This window comes from Chiroxiphia lanceolata, chromosome 2 (assembly GCF_009829145.1).
Source record: "Chiroxiphia lanceolata isolate bChiLan1 chromosome 2, bChiLan1.pri, whole genome shotgun sequence".
NCBI classification, from domain to species: domain Eukaryota; kingdom Metazoa; phylum Chordata; class Aves; order Passeriformes; family Pipridae; genus Chiroxiphia; species Chiroxiphia lanceolata.
Window position 1 is genome coordinate 76,208,746 of NC_045638.1, and position 27,476 is coordinate 76,236,221.

Genomic DNA, 27,476 nt, shown 5'->3' on the forward strand with positions numbered 1-27,476 from the left:
TTAGTCACAACACTCCTTATTACAGAAAGGAATCAAATAATTCAAAAATCATTCAAACCCACAACCAGTAGCTGATCAAAACAACAAAAATCCTTACCTGTGTGTTCTTATTCCTGGCTTCTCTCCTTGCTGCTTTTTCTTTCAGCCTCTTCTCCTAAAACAAACAAGGTGCACAGTTTAAAGCAAACTTCTGTATTTTCTTTTCTTTTAATTTTTTAAGATTAAAGTTGAGCCATCTAGATATTTTTAATGCTTACATGTTAAACTGGTGGTATTCACCTACATGTTACTGATGAAAAACAATAAATAAAAGATCTGATTGAGATATTATTCATTCTTCTTGCTTTTAAAGGAAATAATTAAACAACAAGAATGACTCAAACTCATATTTTATCTTTACCAAGACTTGTTACTCTTAAAGGAATAATGCAGCTAAGTTAATTTAATAAAGTTAGTATTTGTCTGTAAAATAAGGTAGTTAAAATGGCACCAAGAGATCCAACTTCTCTTATTTCTCAGTGGCATAATATGAAATCAAATCCACGTAACAAAGAAAACAAAAAAATTTCTAACTTCAGAATGGCTAAAGCAACTGGGGAGTGAAAGCTAAAACACCTCCCTTACTAACTAACACTCTACAAAAGCATTTGCTTAGTAATTGCATCGATTCAGAAACCATACCAAAGTTCGCTCCACCAAAGAGATTCTGCTATGGGAAAATAGCTAAACACAATGATACAATTCATTCAAAGCTGCCTGCCAGATCTGTGACATACAGAAGTGGCTAAGATATTTAATTCAAATTACATTTCTTGTGGCTTCTTTCGTTTATCTTTAAACTAAGTGAAGTATTATCTCTGATTTAGACTATGTCAGGTCCTTCCAATTGAACATCCTTTAAATTGTTTATTTCACGAGAAAAGCACAGAGATTCAGGGGAGAGCACATGTCTTCTGGAAAAGTACCCTGCTCCTTCCTTTTTTTTTGTCTTAGTGATGCTGATGACATGGGTATTGAAACTTTTTGATACTAGGACAAAAATGTTTCTGGAATACAACTATGTTTCTTTGAGCAATATAGGCCATTCCTAGCATCAGCACATTTAGAGTCGAGTCCATATAATAGAACACATTAATATCAGTCCAGGGGCAACATCTCAGCACATAGAAGGCTGAAGACCAGTCACATTTCATCTCACTCGTGGGAGTAATGAGAAAGCTACAGCTTCAGCAGTCCTAGTGCCATTTCATACAGTGATGCTGCCAAAACACATTGGTAGGTACCCCATGAAGCTGTTTGGAAAAGCAGTGTCTGAGTGCAGACCTGGGAAAAGGAGAACACAGCCACCAAGATTTTCTAAATTGCTGTCTAAATTCAGGGGGTTTTGAGATATTTATTGGGTACATGCTATTTTCTATTCTCCCAGTTGCTCAAACTACAAAGTGTTAGCTTATTTTCAAAGTCCCTTTCTAAGTAAGTCAACCTCTTCTCTCCAAATCAAAACAAACAGTCCCCCAATGCTGCGTGCAAAGCTACCTGGTACAAACATCTCAATACACTCACAGTTACCTGGTAGGGTCTTTAATGCATGCTATGAAACAAAACAAAAACCCTGCCACTATAGACAGATACAACACAGCTATCTTATTACTTCAGATTTGCTGAAGTATGAAAAAGTAATAATAAATAATAATTACATTTAAGGCCACAAGGGCATCATATGGGGCAAGTACTGTCTGGTCCACAGGAAGTTTCTCAAACAAACTAGACCTATGCATCATGGTCATAAGATGGTCATCCATTTTATGATTCCTGCTCTTCCAAGTCAAATTTGGATTAATTTCTGATCATTTTTACTTCTGTTTTTCTAATTTTTACTTAAGTTTACGACTTAAAATGTTTTAGGTTGCACATTCTCCACTCTTTGGGGTTACTATCGGAGTTCTCTCATTTTTCTGCTAAAACCATAACCACTGAACAACTGAAGGAGAAGAGGGCTAAAATTAACATGTCAGCTGTTATAAAGCAGGATAAAGCAGCTTTTGACTTGGACAGTCCAGAAAATTTTGAATAGAAAATTCTATGGTGTACAAAAAGTCGTGTCTTAACCACAGCTACATGCTTAAGCAAATACATCAGTAGTCAAAGTTCCTGCTCAAGGGATTTATAAAACACAGCACTGAGAAGACAGCTATGAAAGTAGAAGACTGACATAAGGACACAGGAAAGTATGCCAGACAGCATAATATACTTTAGTCCCTAAAGAATAGTAAAGACATAAAAAGATTCTAAAGTTAATAGGTGCAGAAACTGAAATCAGGAGCACAAGAGAAAAACAAGACAAGGAAGCAATCAGCAGGAGATGCTGTCAAGACCTTTTTTCTCTTTCTTTTTTTTCCCCCAAAGAGGGAGAGAGAGGATTTCATTCCTTGTCCATGAAAAAGAAAAGCAGATCTTGCAGAGGGTGCCTGTATGTTGGCACTGAGTTGGAGTTAAGAGTGTATTTCAGAATGTCCTAATCAGGCCTGCTTCTGCTGTTTCGCACTAACATACTCCAAACAATGCTGGGCATTCACAGGGTCACAGGATCATTCTGACTAGGAAGAACGTCAGGAGGTCTCTGGTCCAGCCTCCTGCTCACAGCAGGGTCAGCTCTGAGGTGACGTCAGGCTACACAGGGTCTCTCATCCAGCCACATCAAAATCCCAAGGATGGAGCCTGTATATCATCTCTGGTCAGCCTGTGCCACAACCTGACTGTCCTCACGCAGAAAAAATTCCCCTTACATCCATGATGAATCTCATTTTCACTTACAGCCATTGCCTCTTGCCCTCTTGCTCTGCACTGCTGTGAACAGACCTGCTCCATCTGTATAGTCTCATGACCTCTCCACAGGCATTGGGGGGTGCTGTCAGGTCACCCCAAAGCCATCTCTGCTCCAGACTGAACAAGCCCAGCTCCTCCAGCCAAGATCTTATTTCCTGTTACCCAGAGGACAACTGTATATTCTACTGTGCCAAGGTAATACCCCCAAATAATAAAGACACCCTTTCATGTGACTACATAAAACCCATAAATTAACTGCCTTGCTTTAGGTTACAAAGAATTGCTAGAGCACAGCCAGAAACACAGATCTCCAAAGACTCAGGTGAGTATTTTGACTACAATGACCTTCATTCTCATACTGCTACTGCCAGGAAGAAACATGAGAACGTGCAGAACACATGTGGGCAACATATGGTAAGACAGCTCTAAAAAATAACCAAATGAGGCAAAGTTGAACTAGTCAAACGATTGATATTGATTTATTTCACATGAACAGGATCTGTTCATCTATGCATAACTATATGTAATTAATATACTGTCCAATATTAGTTTTCACACATGGGAAAAATAACAGAAAAGTCTGGATTTTCTTGGTATATCTGAAGTGTAACACAGTTAAGTGTCAGATTTTATCACTATTCTAGCAAGCTATAAATCATTACTTGCATTAAAGATTAAATAGATTTTTCATTTATTTCAATTTACTAGGGCAGGAAAACAAAAGACCGTGTTTGAAGATATGGACACTTAATTATGAATGTTACTGACTGACACACTGTTATAGCATAACTTCATAACCAGGATGATGAGGCTGTCAGCTACAGCTCTAAAACACAATCTGATTAAACAGTTTTTATCTACAGCAGTGAAGACAAGCATCAATTTTTGCATTTGTACTGAATAGCTCTCCTTTGCACCTTCTTCACAGTTGAAAGATCCAGTTGTATCCTTTAGAGGCTATCAATACTGAGGACGAGAAAGAAGTTTAACTAAAAATCAGTGCAATAATTTGTTGTAGCTTAACTCCTAAGAAAATGCTTCCAGCCCCTTTAGACAAAAAACAAGTGATCTCACCTAAAAGGCAGTAGCCAGAACATTCATTTATCATATTAGGTCAGCAACATGCTGTATGCAAGTATTGAACAGTGGCTAAATGCATATTATCTAGATGTCATTTAAGGAACAGTTTGGGTAGAACCACAGGTTCATGAATTTATGAAACAGGAGAGGTGATAGGATCAATGTGCCTGAGTAGCACCACACAGGTTATAGGACTGAATAACTGAATCAATCTACTACAGTGGTCATATCCTGTTTTAGAAGAGCATTATGTCTAGATTTTAAAACATTTCACTGAAGAACAGTGCACTATAATCTTTCCAAATGTGCTGCTGTTAGTAGCCTGAGCCTACTTATCTTCGACTTTTAGACCACATCTAAACTGTTTAGCTGGTCTCTCGACCAGTTTAAAGGAACCCCTGCTATCAAAGTTTAGGTCCTTATGTAGACATATGCTCATCATGCCTTTCTCTCTCACAAGGTGAAGAAAATCAACTCCAGATGTCTCTCAGCATATAGGTCTGTTTTCCTAAATATTTCAGGAACAGACATATCCAAGACCTTACCATCCCCCCAACCCTACTCGGCACTTCTGTTTGTATATTCAATAATTCTGTCAGTCCCTTCGATCCTGTCAGAAAAATCCCACTGCAATAATTCATGTTGACTTGATCAACTATCACATTACCCAAATCTCTTTCAAGGCTATATCTCTAAGGAAAGAGCTCTCAGCCCTAAAATTCTATTCTAAATTTCTTCTTCCTAGAAATTTGTATTTCTGCCTATCTTATAACAAAGCTTTGTTTGTTTGAGCCTAACTTAACATGAAAGCTTTCTTCCACGTCACTAAAAAAATCTTGAAATAATACACTTCCCAATGGGCCCAAAAGAAACATCTACTTAATCAGAAGCCACTAGCTTGGGATGTTCCAGTTACTGAGGTTTTGGTCCATTTAATTTGTGCCATGTTAATTTATTAATCAAAACCCTTAAGTGAAAAGCCTTGTAGAAATTTCAATGTATTCCACAGCTGTATTTCCAAGTCAGATTCTGCTCTGATAAAAACACATAAACAAACACAATTCACTACATAACTAATTTCCACAAACCCACACTGGTTAGTATTATATTCCTGCCATGTAGTTTTTCATTAATGGTATTACACAGCTCAGAGACCTTCTTGATCAGTTTTTAAAATTTACTGCAAATTATCTTTTTTCTCCTGCCTTATACACCTACTTAACAAGGATGGTTATAACCTCAGTAACCAAAGCGATGAAAATTTTTAGTCATCATTATGTAATGTGGCTAAATCATTCAGCTTTAAAGAGTTACAGTTATTGAAACCTTGTACCTTGCCTTCACTAGAACTGACAACAGAACTAGCTCTGCCTAATAGGAGTCAAAGCCATGAATAAAGCAATGTTTAACATATGGAAAAACTACTTGCTGTTCTTAACTGTGAAGTTAAGAAGCGTGCCACTGGCTTCTTTTCATGCTCAATTTCCTCCTCCTTTCACTTGTTGGGTTTTAAAGCAAAAACTCATACCCATTTTACTTCTCCTTAGGACTCCAAAGACTCCAACACACTTAATCTAACATTTACATTCCACGTTCTCAACTTGAGACAAAAAAATAATGAGTAGTAGCATGGCAGTTCTCTGTAGCTCATAGGGTTCACGTACTGTAAGCTCTATCTGAATATGTGAAAGAAGCATAAATAGACAGTTTAAAAGACAAGTTTTTAGTTATAAAAAATAAAGTACAGCAATTTTGAAAGGTAAAAGTTCTTTCCTCCCAAAGGAAATACCCTCTTCCTTTGACTCTCTTCTTTCTACAGTTGATTAAGAGTTCATTTTACTTTGTTCAGAGGGTAAAATATTTAGAGCTTATTTCCATGTATTATGAAGACCTTTGTTTCATACAGTAATTTTTCTTTTAGCTTTTTAATTTGTAAACAATTCATACAATTGAAGTCCCTTTCTTTTAATTAATTTGTGCACAGGTCATAACTGTCCAGATTTTACCACCAAAATTTACCAATATTCCCAACCAAAAGATAAAATTGAATCAACTTATTAGCATTTCTTTGAATATTATTTTAAAAAAATCTAGAAAGTAAGTACAAAATTAGTTACTATTAAATAAACAAATCTTAATACCCTCAGGGAAAAAAGGCAAAGCTTTTTGATTATTTTGTGTTTGTTTTGTTGTGTGCTTTTTTTTAAATCTCTTAACATTTGGTTTTAGAAATATAGAAAATAATCTCTCCAAGCAACAACTATATAAACATAACAATGTAAACCTAATCTGTAGAGTTGATGTTTACATGGGCCTAGTAATGACCTATTTAAGACAACAGAGGAAGAGTGTGTCATCAAAAGAATGTGAAAAAAAGCACAGGGACAATCTTGAACATTAAACAAGCACTGGAAAAAGTCTTAAAGGCAGCTGGAAAAAAAAGTAATTGTCATTTAAATGAGGAAAACAGAAGTTAGCAGCAACTGACCCTTAAAAGGACATAGTTAAAACAAAACCAAAACAGGAAACGAGTGGACAAAACTGGTAATTATTTCTTTCTCATTTAGATGTGAACACACTGACTATGCTTTAAGGATAGAATTATTTTTAAAAGTTGATAAGTAGTCCATTTGATTTTAACATATATATGTGGATGAGAGGCTGTACATGAGCCACCAGTGTGTGCTCATGGCCTAGAAAGCCAATTGTATCCTGGGCTGCATCAAAAGCAGCACGCCCAGCAGGTCGAGGGAGGGGATTCTGACTCTCTACTCTGCCCTTATGAGACCCCCACCTGAAGTGTTGTGCCCAGATCTGGGGCCCCCAGGACAGGAAGGATGAGGATCTGTTGGAGTGTGTTTTGGTTTTGAAGGGACGATACCATTTAACAGTGGAAAATTCATTATCTAGACAGGTCCTGAGCTGTCTCTATGCAGCCACCAGTAAGGAAACACCCAGCTCTCATACTACAGGTCTGAAAGCAGGCAGCCAAACCCTGCACCTATCTCTGTGCCTGCTCATGCAGATACAGGTACCCAGCAGCACCCAGGTCCTCAGCAAGCAAACCAAGATTGTCTCTAAGAGCCCTGACACGTAGAGGTCAGCATTTTGGACAGTTGTTCCATTACGTCCTCTGCCAGGACAATCAGTTTGGTATGGAAGCTCCCTTACAGCACTAAGGCTGGTAAAGGCTTATTTTAAGGTTAAGTCTGCACTACTTCTGTCTCCACCCACAGCTGCATTTTCCTGGTGTTCATCTGATTAGGTTGTACACAAACAACGCACTCAGAGTTATCTCATTTTCTTATTTTTCACATCAACAAGATCAGGCCAAGAACTCTGATTTCACTTCAAAACTCTTAGCAAACATTCAAGGGTACTTCAAACTGTAAGTGTAGCTCATCCAGCTGTTGAGTTAAAGATAGCAAACAGCAAGCAAACTCTTGCCTCCACCAGCAGCACAGCGAGACCAGACGGATGTTGCTCCTAAGGCTGGAATGGAATGCCTGTCAATGCACTGTTCAGTGTCCATGCCCATATCTCAATAGCTCTAAATCTGGAGCGTAATAACAGCATTGCCTGCACACAAAAGCTATAAAAGGGCTCAGATAGGCTTTCTAACAAAGTAACTAATACTCTCTTGATTTATTTTACACATCTCACCATCTGTACTTTTCTTCGCCGTTCAGCTAAACGCTCCTCTCAGCAGTAACCTCCTTCCCTTTATATTTTGCTCCTACACTGGCACACTCTTTATGTGAGAGAATTTTATTGTCCTCACATACCACCACATTAAGCCAACTGTACAATTACCCTGAAAATTGACAAATTCCACCTCAAAGTGCAGGACTATTCAAGCGCTTTACTTAATAAAGAGCATAATACAGCACTGGATTTTTTCCCCCTTCAGATTATTTCCTTTGAAATATGATGCAACCTCTGTTCAGAATTAATCTAATGATTGATTTCAAACTACGAACACTGTTTTGCACTGGAGCATTTATCTTCCAGCATACTGAATGGTTTGTATTATAAAGCATTTATTTTTCTTTTCATTACTTTGGTTTTGTTGGGTTTTTTTAAATCACAAGTAATGATTTTATAAAATAGAGAAAACCCCTGGGGTCTTTTCTGTTTCTTGTACATGGTATATGGTATTCAATGATTTATTAAAACACACTACAAGTAGTTTTGGTATGATTTTATAAAACTATAAACCAAAAATGTTTAAATCATAACTACCCTGTCATCAACAGAAATCACTTGCAAAAGCAGGACTGGGAGTGAGGCAGAGCCTAGAGCTCCAGTTGGAATGGGGTTGCCAGGAAGGCATAAGTCACAGGCTGCTCTCCCCCAAGAACTTTCCCATCCGGGCCATGCCTCAGCCAACCACGGGGTTGCTCCGTCAAGGCATAGGGTGAGGATTGTGGCAGGAGCTAGAGGTCAGACAGAGATAAAGGCTACAGCATTACATCAGGAAGTAAACCCCAAGGAGTGCAGTGTGGCACGAGATACATAAAGGAAAAATAATCCACTATAAATATCAGCTGACATCTTTACTGATTTGGTCACAGTGTTCTTCTCCTGCTAGTTAAAATTACCAGCATTACTGCTTTTAAAAGTAAAGTTTCACTATAACCTTTGGCCAACTGCAGGTTGCAAAGGAAGTCTTCCTTGATAAGTAAACTTATGCCTCTTTTTTCAAATTCCTTCATCAATACCATAATTCAGCTGTATGACTGAATTCATACAGCTCTTATGTCATCATGAGGTAACCAGAGTTCTCCAAGTACCCTCTTCAAGAATGCCTGATATCTTGTATATCTGTATAGTACCTCTTCCTTAATGTCCCTGGATATTCATGTATTTTAAATATCAGCTCTAAACTTTGTACTGAGGCTGTTATGTCATCCCTAGTATTGTAACTTCATCATTCTTTCCTGGAGGATCTTTTCCAGATTCTAAAGAACTGTATGTGAACTAATATATAATAAAGTTATAATCTCTCTCCTACTCTACCCCCTATATACCAGTGCAAAAATAATCAGAAAATGCTTTTTTTGAACTCCATATTTAATTCTGCGAGGGTGGTAGGGATACTTTGAATGTAAAAATGTGGTTTGTAATGATATCCTGTTAAGAGCGAGATAAAGACAAGAAGGAAAAAAAGTAATAAAATGAATACAAAATCCCCAATCCTAATGAGCAGTAAGGCAGACAGTAACAAGAGATGTGAACTCATAAGCCACTGACAGATGACCACTAAAGGAACCACATAAGCACAACCTTGAGAAGGTCCACACAGAACTTTGTAATTGATAAGAAAAAGAGAAATCAGATTATCTGTGTTTATCAGCCTCATGGAAAAATGCAAACTTAAAATGGAATATCTGAAAGGCACTAGGAGACCATGCAGAAAGAGCAGCACAAGGAAAAACCCAAGGTCAAGCAGCGACTGTGTAAGGGCCCTGTGATGTGAGCATGAAATTAGACATATTTAGGGCCCACTCCACTATTTAAGGAATTAGTGAGTGTGGTTATCAAAGGAGTGAGGATCTTGATAGTTTTGCCAGTAAACATGAGCCCTGATCAGCCAACAAGAAGAACTAAGCTTGTGCTGCCTGCACCGTTCATGTTTATGTAAGTGCTGCCTGTGTTTCTCTTTTCTGCCTCTCTTGACTCTGTGGGTACCCACGTGTGTATTGTGAGTCCCATTCATGCAATACACGCACAGCCTTGCAAGACTCAGTCTTGCAACCTGGAACAGCAGCACGCTTCATTAAACAGGCCTGTGGAAGAAATCTCCTGAGTTGAAAGTGAAGGGATTTGGTTTCCCTTACCAGTCTGCAATCTTCCATTTTCAAGAATGAATTTTAATCAGAAAGTTATTGAATAAATTCAATAGGGTAAGCACACTCTTCCTGAAACTGAAAATTACTTATTTTATAATAGTCTTTACATAAAGTCTGCTATCAAGAATTTCCTCTTCTGGCCTTGGAAACAGTTAAGTAATAATATCTGGGAGAGCAAAACACAAGGGGTGAAGCCTCACAGTGTATCCTCCTCATTAAAACCATCCACTCTGCCGCTAACAAATGCATTCAGGGCACAGGAGACAACTCAAACAGAAGTATTCTGTTTCAACAGAGTTTCTAAAATAGTTCTTTATTTTCTACTGAATTAAGAACAGCACAAGCAAAACTATGAGAGCACATAACTGCAAACTTCAGGCAGTACAAATTAGGACCGTTGCACAAATATCTCCAGGTTCCACCCCCCAACATCAATATCACTGCAAGATTCTGCAAGGAGTCTCAAAAATGCAAAGTATATATTACATTTAAAATACAGACTTGTGGTACAACGCTTACAGTGCAGGATATTCCGAATGGCCCTTCCTGTCATCTAAAGTCTGAGTCATACCTCTATAAACACACTTGTTTAATGTCTCCCAGGAAGGTACAGAACTACTGCATCTTGCAGTATCAGGCCCATGAAGACAGTCTCAGCTTGTTTGCTACTAATACCACCCAAATAAAACAAAATTTAAACAAAACCACTTCTAGCCATCTTATCACACTGACTATCCAACATTCACAGCATATCTTGTGGGAAAGAGAGGTAAGAAATAAGGCTCCTATTCATTTTTCCTTCAGCATCAATGGGTATGTGTCTGAACTTGAGTTAGTATAGAGAAAGACATTACAGCTATTTCCTAAGCAGCAACAGCTGACTGTCAAGAATCCCAGACATAATGGATGACTACCATATGAAGTATTCCTCACCTCAAATTGTAAAGCCTCCAATAAAAAAATCTGACTGTGCATGCAATAACTGACTGGCAGCCCTAAACAATAAACAATAGTTTCAAAGGACTTCAGTCAGAAGTCTTTCAAATTTTAATATTTCCTTCTTTTTTTTACATACTACCATTCATTTCTTTTATTTAATTTCATAAAGAATAATAATTAGGTATAATGTGAAAAACACTCTTGAAGTAAGGTAGGCTACAAGAAACTTGATACATAACGCTTTCCATAATTACAAAAAAACCCCGTGACATTGTTGTGGCCAGTGTTGTTCATTTTGCCTCACTTTTGAACAGAGGCATTCTCTTTTTATACTGTCTCCACAGATGAAATATTTTTTTGGATGCAAGTAAATATCTGATTAACGTCATTTATTCTCCTTGGCATTGTAACAATGAAGGTGTCTTAACAGACCAAGTGATGAAGTATTTTATCATTGAAATTTGATGTCAAACATACAGTGTCACTCAAAGTTTATGAATCTGCTAGTGAGTAACAGGTTGACTGCAAAGTCATAGAATCACTCCCTCCTTCCTTGTTTATTAAGCTGCATTCTTGAAATCTGATAGCATTGCTTTCTGTAAACTTGACTATGATTTCACTTCTAGGACAGAAAACATGATTTCTTTGCACTTACTTTCAAATGCAACACGTTGCTAAAGAAGAGGTGAGATTTTTTTCTTGTTTGTCAAAGGAGTGTAACAGGACTACAGGAGTAGACTTTCAAACTAAATGCGTTAAGTATGCTTTGACTTTAGCTGGAATACGTGCCAAAAGGCAACTTGAAGCCTTCACAAATTCCTTCCAAATTATTTTCTTCAAATACAAACCTTTACAAACATTAGGAGATTTATCACTAACTACTAGTAATCAGTGGAAAAATTCAAACTGGACAAAATCAGCATTTGCAGAGCCGGGCAATAAAACAATGCTTTTCCATGCTTTGAAAATTCGAACCTTTAAGCATAAATCAGGCCTTTAACTATGTGGCAGAAAATACAGTCCTGGGATCTCACATTTGTCTGTTACCTGGAGAATTCCATATCCATCTCACAAGGACTAAGGGAACGATCCCTGAACTCAAAGACATGCAGCTGTATTCCATATGACAGTTACACAGTAAGGTCAGAAAACTCTGCTTCGGTCCATAACAAATGGAGCAATTTTGAAAACTTATGGTCTGCAACTTAAAGGTTTTTAAATGCCAGAGAGAAGTCAGACTGCAGATAATGATGCTTTCAAGTTACAGCTAAAAATTATATGACATTATTTGAGTAATTCACTAAATAAATTCTTACAGCCCTAATAAAACCAATAAAAAAAAGTCAGCATTTTTGCCTAGATGAAATGTTATACTGAATGTTGAGCAAGTGGTAGTCTGAAGACATCTCAGAGACACTCTTTCAGCATTGTTAGACCACATATGCCAAACAATACTTTCTTTTTGTGAAACAAACGCTTTCACTGAACACTGTTAAAAAAAAAAAGACACTCCCACTAAACTTTTAACAGATTTTAAAGTTTTATTTAAAACTCCACTGTAGCCAACAACCAGTACTGAATAAGGCTTTGTGCTATCCAGCTACTTACATCAAAACAGTCTTCCTATGTGCAGTGTAGTCCTGAAAAAACCTGATGAATTTAAATGAACTTGTACTACACTTATTTTACAATGCATTTAAGTATTTTTCCACAGTGAGCAATCCACAGCACAGTATTTCCGCACTTCAGTAACTGAGGTAGAAATCAACTTACCCTATGTTTTTCCTTTACTTTCTTCCTGTATTCTTCTTTGTCAAATTTGTCTTCTTCCCGCAGTATCTCTTTCGCTTTATCTAAGTTAATACCGGTGGCATCGTCGTCCTCATCTGCTTTCGCCAAACTGGATTTCTGCACAGGTGGCCACTGCTGCACTAACTGAATTAGACGTGCCAACAAGAAAAATAATGGTTAAAATAATTGTTTTCCACATCACACTTTTGACGCCCTAAATATTCCAATACATTATTTTTCTAGACTAAATAAAAAGGCCATTTGCAAAAGAAACAGATTAACAAAACTTTTGGACAACAGAAACTCAGATACCTTATTTAACATCACATTCAGTCCAAAATTAGTATCTGAAAATAGTGCCTATCTCCACTATATCATGTTACTGTTTAAGGGATTCACTTTAACTTCTTCCCCTAATTTTCTCTCTTTGCTGAATGGAACAAATAATTTCAAATCCTGCTAGTTGTTTTGGGAGAAAAAAAATGTATTTTCTTTCAAGAAACGATCCTCCAAAATACATCAACAGAAAAGAACAGGATTAAATCTAAACAGTACCTTTCATGTAAACAACCAATATTCCAACATATTAATCGAGACAAAAATGAAGTAAACCTTTATCACAGTACACAAAAAAAACAAGACTGCAGGTTCATGTTTTGTGGAAAGCAAGGAGAACAGGCATGGAGGGGTTTTTTTGATTTTTGTATGAAAACTATATTGGAAATGTTTGATGATTCATGCTGATGAAATGTTTGATGGATGACATACTGAACACATCCAGCTTCCCTTAAATATCTGAAACTCTGAAGTTAAGACAAAGACTACACATTCAGCAAAATACCCCCATCTATCTTGTGACCTAATAGTTTATACCTTGAGCACACATTTTCAAGGGACAGTCCTTGCAAAATCATTCTTGCTTATGGATTGGTAGGGTAATAACTCTTTAAAAGAAACTATGTGGCAGAAAATATAGAATGCCTTTCAGTACAAATGCAAAACCAAACACATTTAGGACTCCCTAATGCACACAGGGTGTTATTCACCAGGTACTGACAAACCCAACATACTGTTTCCACTTCCTTTCACAAAATTGAGTTTGTGTAGTTATATTTTCTAGAAAGATACATTTCTTAAAGCGCTTTTATTTTATGGAAGAGAAGTATGTGGAATAGAACAGTAAAATTTCAAAGCACAGCTCAGAAAAAAAAAAAGCTAGAACAACATCCATAGATGCCAACCTTTTGTTTCCTTAAATAAGTCACCCCTTTTCTATTGTGCTGATTTTCAAACTATAATCTTTGTGATAATTTTTCTTCCTCCATCCCTACTCCTTTTTGCTTTGTTGCATAGATACATAAAACATTTGCATATGAATTTTCAGATGAGACAACAGCTTCTGAATATCTAAAAATATCTGAAATTATAATTTCCAGTCAATGGGACAACCTCTAAAACCTTTTAAATTCTATCTAATGTCAGTAATTATCTATATGGCTACACTCCCTTCATCTGCAATATAAAACGCTTTATTTTATTTAGTCACAAAAGTAAATTATATACTTGTGAAGATGACTTCTCTTTCAGGTTACGGCTTACTGAAATTATTCTAAAGTAGAATAAAAAATAAGAGAACTTATTTTTTATCTTAATGCTGGAAATGGAAAAACAACATACACAGCATCTGAAGCTGTGAAATCAAATGTTAGAAAAGTTTATGGAGCATGGATACTTGCTAGTGAGGTTATCGACACAGGGAAACCCTAGAGGGAGTAGCATCCACAATAGTTCCTTTCAGTATAAAATCAATACATTTTTCCAGGGTCTATTAAAAGATCCAATTAAATAACTGGTAAATTTCCAGGCACTGCTACATCAGCACTAGTAGGCCAATTTTGGTACTTCCTTAGCCTTCCTAACAAAACTTTTAATCTAGAAATATTGAATGCTGGAAAAAAACCCCAGGGACTTCTTTTAATTCCAGTACATTAAATCAAGACCTGGGGGTGTTTTAGCAAATAGCTACAGGAAAATTGTTTTACATTTCTGTAAAGAAAAAAACAGCTCTCAGTTCCACCTGAAATTGAAGATAATAGGCAGAAAAGAGATACGGTTCTGCACCGCCACTTACAGCTCTCATACAAGTATCTGACACATACAAAGAGGAAAAGAGGTCAGTGCTCAACATTCCTCTTTTTCCCAAAGAAACTGAATTCTAAATGGAAGCTGAAAACTTCTGCAAAATTTAAGCCAATTATAAAAAACATATATTTTTGAAAAGCTTATCTTTTTATACATACAAAGTATATTTTGGCTTTCTAGAAACTACAAATTCAGTTCCCACCAAAATACAGTTATTTTTAATTGATCTTACCTCTCCATCTTCAGTAAAGACTATTTTTGTGTTAACTTTAAACTTCTTCTTCAAAATTTTTTTGGCTTCTTGGGTTTTAGTTGTTTTCTTCTTCACCTTTGATTTTGATGCACTCTGTATAAAAGAAAATGAGATTTCTTACAGGTTTTTCCTAGTCACAGGATATATGCTTCAAACTTCCTTAAAAGTAATTAGACGTATTAAAATGTAATTCCTAAAACACATCAGTAAGATTAATATCCAGTAAAAATTAGCTTGCAGACCTTTTCATAAAAGTGTTTTAAGCAGGCCATATCATCAGAAACTCATTTACTCTGATAAAAATTCAGCATAACTTAAATCCTGCCAGCACCAGGACACCTGACTCATTCAAATCTCACTAACCTTTTTGGGACAAGGACACTAGATTCACCAGCTTATGCTACTAGCAAGCCTCATCAGACAAGAAATACCTTATAATTGACTTGAAGCCATTTGCTACAACAGATCAGACACCACTTTCATCTCACTCATCATCACGTTCTCCCCAGGCAGTGCAGTACACCAGCTCTAGTTATTTCTGTGTCAATGAAGGCCACAGGCGGCCATGCAAGAACATTCCTATTCATAACTTTCGTCCCTTACAGACCCATCAGGTTGCAGAACATCAGTGCCAAGAGATGTTTGCCAAATTTAGCATTAAATAACATTTAAAAATCACAAAAGTTATAAGCAGCACAGAAAAAAGTTGTAGTGAAACAAAGTGGTCAAGACACCAGAGAAATTAATGAGGAAGTCCACAAAGATGTGAAATCCACATATGGCCAACACAGGTTTCACCAAGGCAACCATCTGGTGGTAACATCATGGAACTAAGAATGTGGAGATTCCCAACCCCCAGCTCTTCTTTGGAGAATTCTCCTTTCAAGAACAAAGGTCGCATGTGTTCAGGACACAATACACACAGAGGATGTTTTAAGCAATAACTGCCATTGCAGAAAGTTCTTTATAGCAAAAGGTAGTCAACGTGAATATGTGGAGACTCCCTAGGAGACCCACAACTCATTCATCATCCCACAAAGGCTGCAATCTCTCCACTATTCAGGAAAAAGTGCCTGAAAAACAGTCACTAAGCTGTCTAAACTTCTAATAAATAACAGATTTTGGTCACTTTAATCACTTTCATGTTCTATACCAAATCTACTATAAAAGAAAGTAAAAAAATTAACTCAGAAAGTCACTGTCACCATGGTCAGCACACTAATGCACTGAAATATGAACTATAAAAGAGAAAAATTACAGTCCTCCTAACAGGAAAAATGGCTTGTGACAGCTACTGCACTGTGTGATCAAGCAATGACCATATCTATTATAGAAAATAGCAACTGCAGCAGTACTTTTGTCCTCAGTACAGTCAAAATTTTTGTTGCACTGTGCAGCTACTACTAGTTAGGTACATCTATAACAGTTCAGAAAGCGGCGCTACTCCTTAATGACTGCTGCGTATCCTACAAACACAAATTGTTTGAGAATCTGCATAAGCTTAAAACCCTCACCTTAAAATATGGACTACTTAGTAGAACAACAGGAATTGTCCAAAGGAAGAATTTAAAGAGAGGTGTACTTCACGATGGTAGTACAATACTATTCACTACCACAGCATGTTCTTCCACCACATGATTTTGGTTTTTTGGTTTTTTAACAATCTTTAATTTCTGCACTGTCGGTATTATTGGTGCCAGCATAACATGCTAACGTAAAAAAAATGACTTTAAGTTTCAAATTAATACATCCATATTTTGCAAAATTATATTTAACTGTGAATTTCAGCTGTTTAGATTTCTTCTTTTAAAGAAGGTTTTCCTAGCTAAGGAGCTCAAATATCCAATGAGCTGTCTTTGCATGCACACACAGGCAACATTTCCAGTTGTATATTGTTTCCCCTCCCTCCTCCGAAATTTAATGCTGCAAGTTGCATGGGAAAAAATGGGATAGGACAAAGAAGAGAAACAAGAGGCGGAGAAGAAACAAATGAGAAATTAAACTCCTTCACTATACACCTAAAAAGCAGTGTGAGATCAGTATGTGAATTTGGCAGATTTATAATATGCAGCATTAAAGAAAGGTAAGGAATTAGAATTTTAAAAAACCTACAGAAAAGAGCACGAGTATAAAACATTACACACTCCCTAGATAATTAAACTGTGTTTTTTATTAGGACACTTTCATTGCTTTACTAAACTGAGCACACTTCAAAGACAACTTTCAAGGTTCCTTCAGTTTCAGATACTGTCTCCTGACTGACTGCCACAGATGGGTTCATATATCTAAACGTTTTCATCACAGATGTAGGCACAACTTGTCCAGACTACATTGCTTCAGTGTTCAGCAGCAGAAGTGGTGCAGCCTAGAAGGAACCTTCGGTGTATTAGGGCAGTGGTTCCTGACATGGTTTCCCTGTTCCAAGAGGGAGGCTACACTGCCTAGGATAGGAGTTGGGCAGGTCAGACACAGAGTGTACACGGTCCTGGGGCTACCACAGGGTCTCATAAATGCTGATTTGGTTCTCTCCTGGGGACCTCCCTCACATTTTTCCAGCATCCGTATATATTCCTAACGTCTCTCTCTTCTGTCACCTCTCTCCCTCCATATGTCCTCCATTATCAATGGCACCCCTGTGACCCCCTCACCCAAACACCTAATGTCCTCACCCAAATTTCTAACACCACTGCCTGTCTTTGCTTTGACCCCACATTTGAACACCTACATTGAAACATCAATTTCCCATCTACCAGGAGTCTGATTCATCCATTTTAAGAAGTGCAACACCACTGGATATCAGACCTCAGGCTTCCCTAATCTTCAGTGCCAATCCCTGGTTCCCTGTGTTTTCAAGCCATTCTGCTTACTCGTTTCCCATTTTCATCTTTTGTAATAGGAGATACCTGACAATTGACAAGCAGCAGGTTGACATTCTCCATGGCTTTATCTCTTTTCTTTACAATGAGCTCACCATAGCAGCAGGCATCACCAGCTGTTGGAGGCTGCCAAAAGATCCCCTCCATCTGTTTACCTCAAGTACTTCAAAGAATACAACTGTGGCAGGAGCAGTGACTCTTCTCTGCTCAGTAAACAGCTGGAATCTGGGGTCACAGGACATTGGTGATTCCATCAGTAGCTCTGCACTTCCAACTATGAATTTAGGTGAGAGAAAGAATTTCTTTCATTCCACACCCCCCCATACCTCCTCACTCATTTTAAGATGTTTATTTCTGCTTTAACTATTTCCTCTTGTTTCTTTACAGGCACTTTAGAAATGCTTGGGTACCATTCCTACTCCTGAAATACTATTCTTGTATCCTCACAACAGCACTTAATAGCTACAAATTTAAACCCAATCCTGAAAATATTTTTTTAAATGTGTTTTTATTCATACATCCATGAGAAAACTTTCATGCTTTCATTTTCTTTACCAAATAATAGAATGTTAATGTTTTATCCTGATATAAAATCCCAGAACACAAGAAGGAACCATGAATGACAGCACTGCACAATCAATTTTTCATGCCTTTTTACTTCCCTATCTTTCCCTCTCCCTCTGCTTTCCTTTTTTTTTTTTTTTTTTAATTTTTATATTATATATTTCCTACTCCTCCACAGAACAGGAAGATTTTAAATAATTCTTTGGTAAAGGGCTGAGCTCCCCCAGCCCACAAAACAAACATTTGATTCACAGACTATAAATTACCTAATCATACAGACAACTCTATTTGTATACACCAACAAACGGTTTTTGTCATTCATCTGCAAAACCACTGCAGCTCATTTTCCAAATCTTTAAGTATAAGAAATAAGACCAACAAACAAACAAACAAGACTAAACAAACCACACCAAAAACCACAAACCCTACATTTATTATTATAAGATCTAATATAAAGAAATCAACTATTTAAGAAATTTGTGAGTAATAATAATTAGACAATATCTCACTGTGAAAGATACCTAATGCACTGGAATACAGAACTTTTCAGTACAGCTATTGCATTAGCCTGAAAATCTTCATTATCTGTGAGCATAAGCAGCAACAACACCCCTTTCTAAAGCATTAGGCCTTTAGCAACACAAGACCATGACTTCTCATGCAGTTTATTTAAATGAAAGGTGTAGTAGAGAACAGTGAAATATTCTTATATTTCTAGGATAAAAGCAAAATTAAGTTATAATCGAGTATGCCTGACTAAATGAAAATAAAAACATTCCAGAATAATGTAATTCAAAACCAAACAGATTAACATAGCTTTTGTTTATTCTTGGGGCCAGGGTTGGCAGAAAAACATTTTCCAAAAGAAACACTTACAAGCCAATATATCCTAAAAACTCAGACTGCCTCAGACTGTAAATATAAAAGTAGGCAATGATGATTAATAGCACTAGTAACTGCAGAGCTAGATCAAGACATGAGATGCTTTCATTCTACTCCTGCCTGCCATTACAAGGTATGTACCATTACAACCTTCCATTACAATCTTCCTTTGATAAAATCCAACAGAAATGCACAGTAACCAACACATTCCCCAGCATTTCTACAGCCAAGAGAATTAGATGAACTGCTTGTTGTTATCCTAAGTTGAGGATTATATCTTAGCAAATGAACAAGTGTTCTTCATACAACATCAATTAACAAGCAAACACAATGATTTTGTTGACAGCTATTTATCCCCCCTATTCGAGAGCTTCCATTTTTGTGAGAACGAAAGGCTACTATGAAGATGCTATTTCCAGCAAAAAACTTGGCAAATTAGAAGATCACAAACACGTCTTCGATATTACTTAAAACATAGCCACCTTTTGTTTGTTACTTCCAAAAAAAAAATCCAAAATCAAACCAAACCCAAACCCCGTAACACATCAAGGTGTGGTTGAAGAGCTAGGACAACTTGCACCTGCTTTGCACCTTTTCTTCTATTATGGATCTCCAACAATGACAATGTTGTGATCTTTTCTTTCTTTTTAACAGGTAAAAGATTCTGCTTATTCATCCCTCACTAATATTTCACATGAAACAAGGCCCACACTCACAATGGGAGTGAGGGGAGACAGGTAGGAAGTGGAGGGGAAGGAAGGGCTGCCCTTCCCTTAAAGATGAAAGGAACTCTTAAGTCCTTCAGGTGTGCTGAGAACATGCTGTGTTCTGGACCTTATAATTTTTCAGTTTCCAGAACCACCAGAATTGCTCCTCTGCTCACAGGCTGTACTTAATATCTTACTGTGAGACAGTTAAACTGAAATATTCAGAGAAACATTAAGCACTGGATTATACAGTCAATGCTGAGCTGACATTTAATGAACTGATTAATTTGGCCTTTTTTAGTCAAATAAAGATCATTGTGTTTAATGTGACTGTAGTTTTTAAGAGTTAGGACACAGTTATTCTAAGGGAAAAAAAAGAATTTTCTGCATAATTATTAAGGCAGTCAAAGCTTAAATGAATGTCATAACATTGTTAAAATTATGGCTTAAAAATACTCTGCAGAAGAATCTTAGATCAAAAGGTGAGATGACAAGACCAAATTTCCATGCTGTTTTTCTTTAAGGTTGAATATATTTTACCATGTGTGAGCAGTGCGACCTTCCCTTTCTCCTTCAAAAGCCAGAGGCCAGGCCCCAGAAACACAACAGCAGCCAAGGTTGAAGCATCTCAAAACATTTTGTTCTCTATATTCTCCTGATCTGCCATCAGAAAGTAACAAAACCATTACTTTGCAAAGAGAAATATATCTCAGCTCTCTCTCCCCCTCCTTTTGCATAAGCTAAAATCCCAACCTATGCCCATTCAATTACCACCCCACATCAATATTCTCCACAGGTTGTGACCAGAAATAGCAAAAACTGCAGATGATTTTTGTTCATTTGAGCAGTATACGTTTTTCAGCAGTAGATTAGTGTGATAGCCATCACTGTCTTTAAGAGAGTTTTATCTCCTCTTCAGATTAACACAGATGGCACATTCTTCTCTCTTCCCCCTTCAGAGGCCTCTGAAAGTGAAGCTCCTCTTCGTGCACAGGAGCCAACATAAACGAAGCTATTCATCTGCCTCTGCCTGGGCACAGCACTACTTCAGAGAGAAATAGGAGGTAACACTAGTTGGCAGTCTGAGAGGCTTTATCTTCGAGATGAGGCTCGCTTGAATTTAGCTCCCATACTAAACTAGCTCCCACCTGCACCAGGGTCTTCTCCATCATCCCACATACCCAAAAAACAGGAGACCCAGCTGGGGTAAAGGCAGCAGCACCATATATGTGAGTAAAACACACCCCGGGACAGGAGGAAGAAAGGGGAGGTCAACTGAGGGAGTTGCTCATGGCTGGCAAGAGACCCAAGAACACCATAGCCAGTTTCTCCCAAGCAAATGTCCATTGAGGATAATCTGGAAAGACAGGAGTTCTTCACAACTAAAGGCTGATGCAGAAGCCACAATAATATCAACCATAAAAAATATTTCATGCCTATTTTTCTTCTTCTTTAAAAGAAGTTGAGTATTTTGATTGCTTTCTCCATGTATTCAATACAGACTAAAAGCTGCTGCTTTGAGGATTTAAAGCTTTTAAGGCAGAAAGCTTGCACTAAGACTAGACAGGTAAAGGCAACTCAGCTTCCAGTCAACAGGACATGAGCTCTAAGTGTCAGACTATTCGCAAGAAAAAGTTCAACAACTGGTGATGGAGATACTTCACCATCCAAAGAGATGTCTCTAGTCTTCCCACTGGGAGCTCAGTGAATTACAGGGAAACCTGTCATAGGACACACCACTTACATAGGTCAATAGCTGGACCAATCCATTTTAAGTAAAACAAACTAAACAACACATTCCCATTCCTAAAGCGTTTTTATGAGCACTGGCAAATAAGCTGCACGTTGCTCAACTTCAGGCTCATTCTCATCCTTGTAATTCACAGGACACAGTCTCCCGAGAAATTTCCCTACATTAAGAAATCCTCTGTTGACAGACACCTCTTGGCTGGACTTCACTTCTCTACCACCAAAGAATTATTCCATTTGAGCCTTGCCTAAGCTCCTGAGCACACACACAAATTGCTACATTGTCTTAAGTGAAGAAGAAAGCTGCAGTCACCAGGCACACCAAAAAAAACAGCCTGAAGCTGGTAATACAGTGTGGACACAGCAACTTATGCTAGCACAACTGGGCCACTGCAATACAATCACCCCAATCTGCCCCCATGCTCATTCTCACTCCAGCAAGACGGAAAAACACACCTTGCTCAGCTGCAGCAACCTCTCACACACTACTTCAAGCAAACCAGTATAGAGAAGAATCAAGAGTTTAAAAAGTAAATTGAAATGGATGAGAGAAAGGAAGAAAAAAATAGGTTTAGGACTCTGAATCTGTCATCACTACTTAAAAAAAGGGGTGTTTGCTGACAGGTCTCCATTAAAAATAAATCTAGATAGGTAGCTTAAGAAATAAGGGAAACACTCATCTCTTTCAAAAAACAATAGCTTCTGAAGTGGTTTCAAAGAATGTTCAGTTAAGAATAATGTCTCTGAAAGTCAAGATTTCTAGCATGGTGAGAAATATTTCCCATTTAGACTGAGAGTGTTTTCACATTGTGCCATTGATCACAGCTGGAAGACACCCAAATACCACTTCTCTTACCCAAAAAGTGCACGATTCCAGAACGCCAAGGCAGCTGGAGAGAGTTTTAACAGCATAGCAAAAGTTAGGAAAAGCAAGAAAATCAAGGGCAAGAGCAGATCGACTGCCAATGTGGAAACTGGATTTTAAACACATGCATCCACATCGACACATTCTATATTGAACAAGAACGTCGTCTTAAAACTTTTCGGCAGCAAAAAAGATTCTACATAACAAACTCTACTGAGTAGGAAGACACCCATGTTCTCTGCATTGCTAGTGACCTTTTTCTATTCAAAACAGTAATCCAATATGGAACCAAATAAAGGAGTAAAAGTAATTTAGATCCCTCTTCTCCAAAGTATTTTGTCAGGTTCTGTAACCGTAATAATGCAATAGGATATGGTTGTTGCCAACAGACCTGTTTGCAAATTTACCTTCTGCACAAGCCACACAATTTAAGACCAAAAAGTGTATTACTTTGAGATCATGCTTACAGCATTCATGCATAGATTTATTTCCAAAATGATGAAAGTTCATATATAATTGGAAGAAAACTCATTGAAGTAATTTTTCCTACTGGATCTACAGAAACTGAGGTTATCCCACTGTATTGCTGCACAGGTATTGCTTTCATTTTTCCCAGAAGAGAGAAGATATTATGACTTACTCATACTCTGGTAGAGGAAAAAAGTCTGAAATGCTTTCATAAGCATTTTTTACAGTGCTTCCATGCTTGAACAATACAGCTTTTTATGATGCAATAACTTTTTATCATGCATTCAATAGATTTTATTCCTGTAGCCATTTACAGAAATGTGGGTAAGATTCTTTTTATCTCTCATTTTCAACTGCTCTGAGGAAAAATATAAAAAAGGCATATCCAAATTTAGGCTAACGCAGACAGGCAGAGTTTAAGAGATCTTATGGATAAAATGTCTTCCATTCAGTATAGCGTGGAACTCTCTTTTACACTTTGTCCAACATGAAACGTTCCTCAAAACTAAGGATATTTGACTGATTTGTTTATAAATGAAAAAAGCTGCTCAGGGTATTCAGTAGCCAATAATCAGGAGAAGACAAGAACCATGATAAGAAGTTCACACTACATTGAACCAGCCACCTTTTTCCAAGGACATAACCATAATACTTTTTCTATCCCTTTAGCAGTTGGCAGAAGATAACTTCCATAATTTATTATCTTATTTATCTACTTTGCTGCTTAGAACATCAGTAGGTTCCAGTATTTCGTACAGCTATGGGAAAACTAATGAGTCAGCTATGGCCCATCAGTGCAAAGAGATCGATATTTTAGCTAGGATGAAACTGGAATGTTCAGTAATCAAAACTACAGATTACACAGAGCCAGTCCAACAGCAAGTATTTTTTCTTAATAAATGTTATAGCTACATTTAATACAAGCTTACGAAAAACAGATTATTAACATTAGACTCCGTCTGCTCACTTATTTACACTGCTTTAATAAAGTTTGTCTTTTGATAAGTTCCACTCTCACTGCTTAAAATAAAATATACGCAATGAAAAAGTAATTTAAAAAAAAAAAAAAAATCACCCAGTAGACCAAATTTAAAAAAAGAAAGGGAAGTAGTTCTCTTCCTCTAGGGAAAAAAAATAATTAAAGTGGTAGCAGGTATTTCCCATTAAAAAAATCTTGACTTCAAATATTCAAATTGAAAATACAAGCACAGTTCCCACAGCACAAAAAAATTGCTTTTCCACGAACATTTGCTTAGTCAGGTTTTACTTGTTCATAGTTTTATGGATTGCTCACTTGCAAGGACTGTGGTTCAGATAGACTCAATTTTTTTATCTTTTTGAAATTTGGGGCTATTAAGTCCTTCACTTGCAAAACTGTAACATTTGGTTTTTCAAAGGAGCCACCATAAGTTTGTTTGTGTGATTTACAAAAGTCATCATAAGGATGTCAAAATTCTGGAAAGTTAGCATGCGTCTCAACTGCTTGGATGGTTTGAGAAATAATTTTAAAGGAAATCAGATATGAGACTCCTTTTGAACCTTCCAAAAGTCTTATCTGGAAAACTACTACATTTCTAGAAAGATAGGAAATCGAGGGAAATAAAATGAATGTGAAAGTGATATTTTTCTTTCAAAAGGTGAACTTGAAAAAAAAAACCTTCTTAGAATTTTAAGATACCCAACACAAAACAATTTTCATCATTACTACATTCCAGCTTCAGGGCACACTGCACCTCCAGCCACAAAGAATTCCTACTGACGTAACCCAAGACAAAACCATAGTGGTGAGCAGCTTGCTGACCCACAGGTACCCACACAACAGTTGCGAAATCTGCCATCTGGATTATTACAAAGTCATATCAGTCCAAAACACTACCATGAGATTTCAGATCAGATCCCATAAAAAAACTGCAATCATGTCACTTCCACATCCAAAGGGACAATGACTCACCAATCATTTTTGCTAAAGCTTTTCTGTAGCAGAGGTTTAACGACTACACAACAAACTGCTTCCTTAGTGGTTTGGTCCATTCACTCTAAATAACCCAGCAGGCAGTCACTGTTCCATGTTTTCAACTGCAAAGGACTCATTTTTACTTAGAAGATACAGGCACAACTTGTAACACAGTACAAATATCAACTGTGCACTGAGTAAATAAATCATACAGATTTATTTTTTCCTTCCAAACATTCTATGGAGTAAGTAGCAGGAATTCTGCAGAGAGCAGGACTGCGTTTTATAGATAGCACTTTTCTTACCTGAAGTGCAGAATATGAAAAACTGTCAAACAAAGTAGGCACAAAGTAAACAGGAAGAGCAGTGAAGCACACAAGGAAGCAAAGGAAAACTATTCTCTCCTTACTACCTTTGCAAATAAAGAGGTAATTTTGAGCAGGGGGTAAAATATCAGGGGCTTTGAATCAACTCCTGAAATCACAGAATCCTAGAATACTAGAATAGTTTGGGTTGGAAGGGACCTTAAAAGGCCACCTGCAATGAGCAGGGACACTTTCCACTACATCAGGTAGCTCAGAGCCCCATCCAACCTGATCTTGAAAGCTTCCAAGAATGGTTCATCTACCACCTCTCTGGGCAACCCATCTCAGTGTTTTACCACATTCACTGTAACCCTCTTCTTTATATCTAATCTAAAGCATTACCTCTCTTCTCCACTACAAGAGTAAGCTTGGATGACTGGCCTACTCAAGAGAAATTTGAGATGATCCTTACGGTCAGTCTTACCCACCCTTCAAGATGTGCTCTTTCAATTTTTGAACTCCCCCAAAATGCACCAGGCTCCTCTCTATTCCCTAGAAACTACATGCCCTCTGTTAGTGCATCCCCATCACAAAAAGGTGTTGTGGTACTGTACCACAATACCAGTTGTATTTCAAATGGCACAACTTACCAGCATCAGTCTTTCCACACAGGTATCTAAAATCCTTGCTATTTTTCCACCTTTCAGACTCTCCCCACACTAAGCTTGCCCTCAAAAGGAGATGTACCTCATTAACGTACCTCCATTCAATTCTTGATGAGAAACTTTGTTTCAGCTTAAAGTTTCCCACATAAAACATTCATATGATATTTCGACTTAAGAAATCTTCAAAGACAGAAGTTAGACTAAGCTGCAAGAAACCAACACCAGTATTTATTATCTACCCTATCTAACTTTCTACATTACAGGTGCAGATGACAGATAAGCTAGCAGGGAGTGGATGTATTTACAGATGTAACATTATGAATTATTTATCCAATGTGGTCTCTGCTCTTCAACCACCAGATTATCCAGGACAGGACACTAGTCAGAAGCCCCAGCAGTGTTCCAGAGACGGTAAAACTTTTACATTCAACACTCTTAAAGCCCCTCAGATGTGAATCCTACTACTACAAGGTCCAAAAAAGTTAAGGAAATCACTAGGTAAAAAAGCTTCACCAGCCTTCCCAAATTACATGTTAACAGTAGTTCCTTCACCCATCTTTCTCTTTAAAATGCATTTTCAGCATCCCACTATATATCCAGCTGCATTAGTCACCACAGTTCAGCTTGACCCTAAATATAATATGAAACTGGTCAGCATGTTTCCAAATCTGAGAGGAAAAGATTTTTTAGGAAACAGGGATATAATAGTCCCATTATTTAACTTTCCTGGACTCTCTGAAGCTGGGGAATTAAACGTTTTCCTTATGTGAATTGAGTTCAGTTGGCCTATCAGAACTTAAAGGATGATTTGGGCAAAGAAAACCAAACACAGGACAAATTTAAAACAAATTCACATGAATACTCCAATTGAGGTAAAACTTGGGAACGCCACATATAAGACAGAAGTGGTTTCATTTATGTCCTTAGTACTTTTGTTCTGTATGAAGTACTGTCAGCTTAGTAGTCAGAGTGAAAAAAAACCTAAAAACTATAAGTCTAAACAGTAATGCAGCAAGAATAGACTTCATTGCAGGACTGGAACAAATATTACTGGATTATTATTATTATTATTATTATTATTATTATTAAAGATCAACATTGACTGATATCCCCTTACCAACTGTAATTCCAGTAAAGTCCCAAGCACTCACAAATATGGGTGCTGAACACAGATGAGAGCTGAGGAATAATTCTCTGTCACGATAATAAACTTTACCAACCAACACCGCTCAGGTATTTAATTATATACGGACATGCACTGCTACATCCTTAAGGCAGAGTGAGAAAATAGCGCAACACAATAGAAAATGATATTACAAAACTTCTCTCTGTACCTGGACAGATGGTAAACAGTGACTGCAGCTTATTACAAACACTCATAATTGTCTCCATCACCTTTTGTTTCCCCATCTGTCTTTTGTGTCCACCTTTTTTCTCACTTTAAACTGGCAGATCTGCTACAGCATATATGTAGTATGTTAAGTGCAATGAAGTCCCAACCTTTACATAGAGATTTTATAATCTACGCTAAACAAAATATAAATCACATTTAATCAGG

At 37.3% G+C, this 27,476-nt stretch overlaps 1 protein-coding gene across 1 annotated transcript in view; it reads right to left on the reverse strand.

Annotated features, from left to right (window-relative positions):
* DDX10 (DEAD-box helicase 10) overlaps positions 1-27,476 on the reverse strand; it is a 159,927-nt gene that overhangs the window by 50,516 nt on the left and 81,935 nt on the right. The window contains exons 14-16 of the mRNA XM_032680229.1: positions 14,863-14,976; positions 12,471-12,632; positions 98-154 (exon numbers count right to left, since the gene is read on the reverse strand). Coding sequence (XP_032536120.1) covers positions 98-154; positions 12,471-12,632; positions 14,863-14,976 — 333 coding nt within the window. The remainder of the gene's footprint in view (positions 1-97; positions 155-12,470; positions 12,633-14,862; positions 14,977-27,476) is intronic.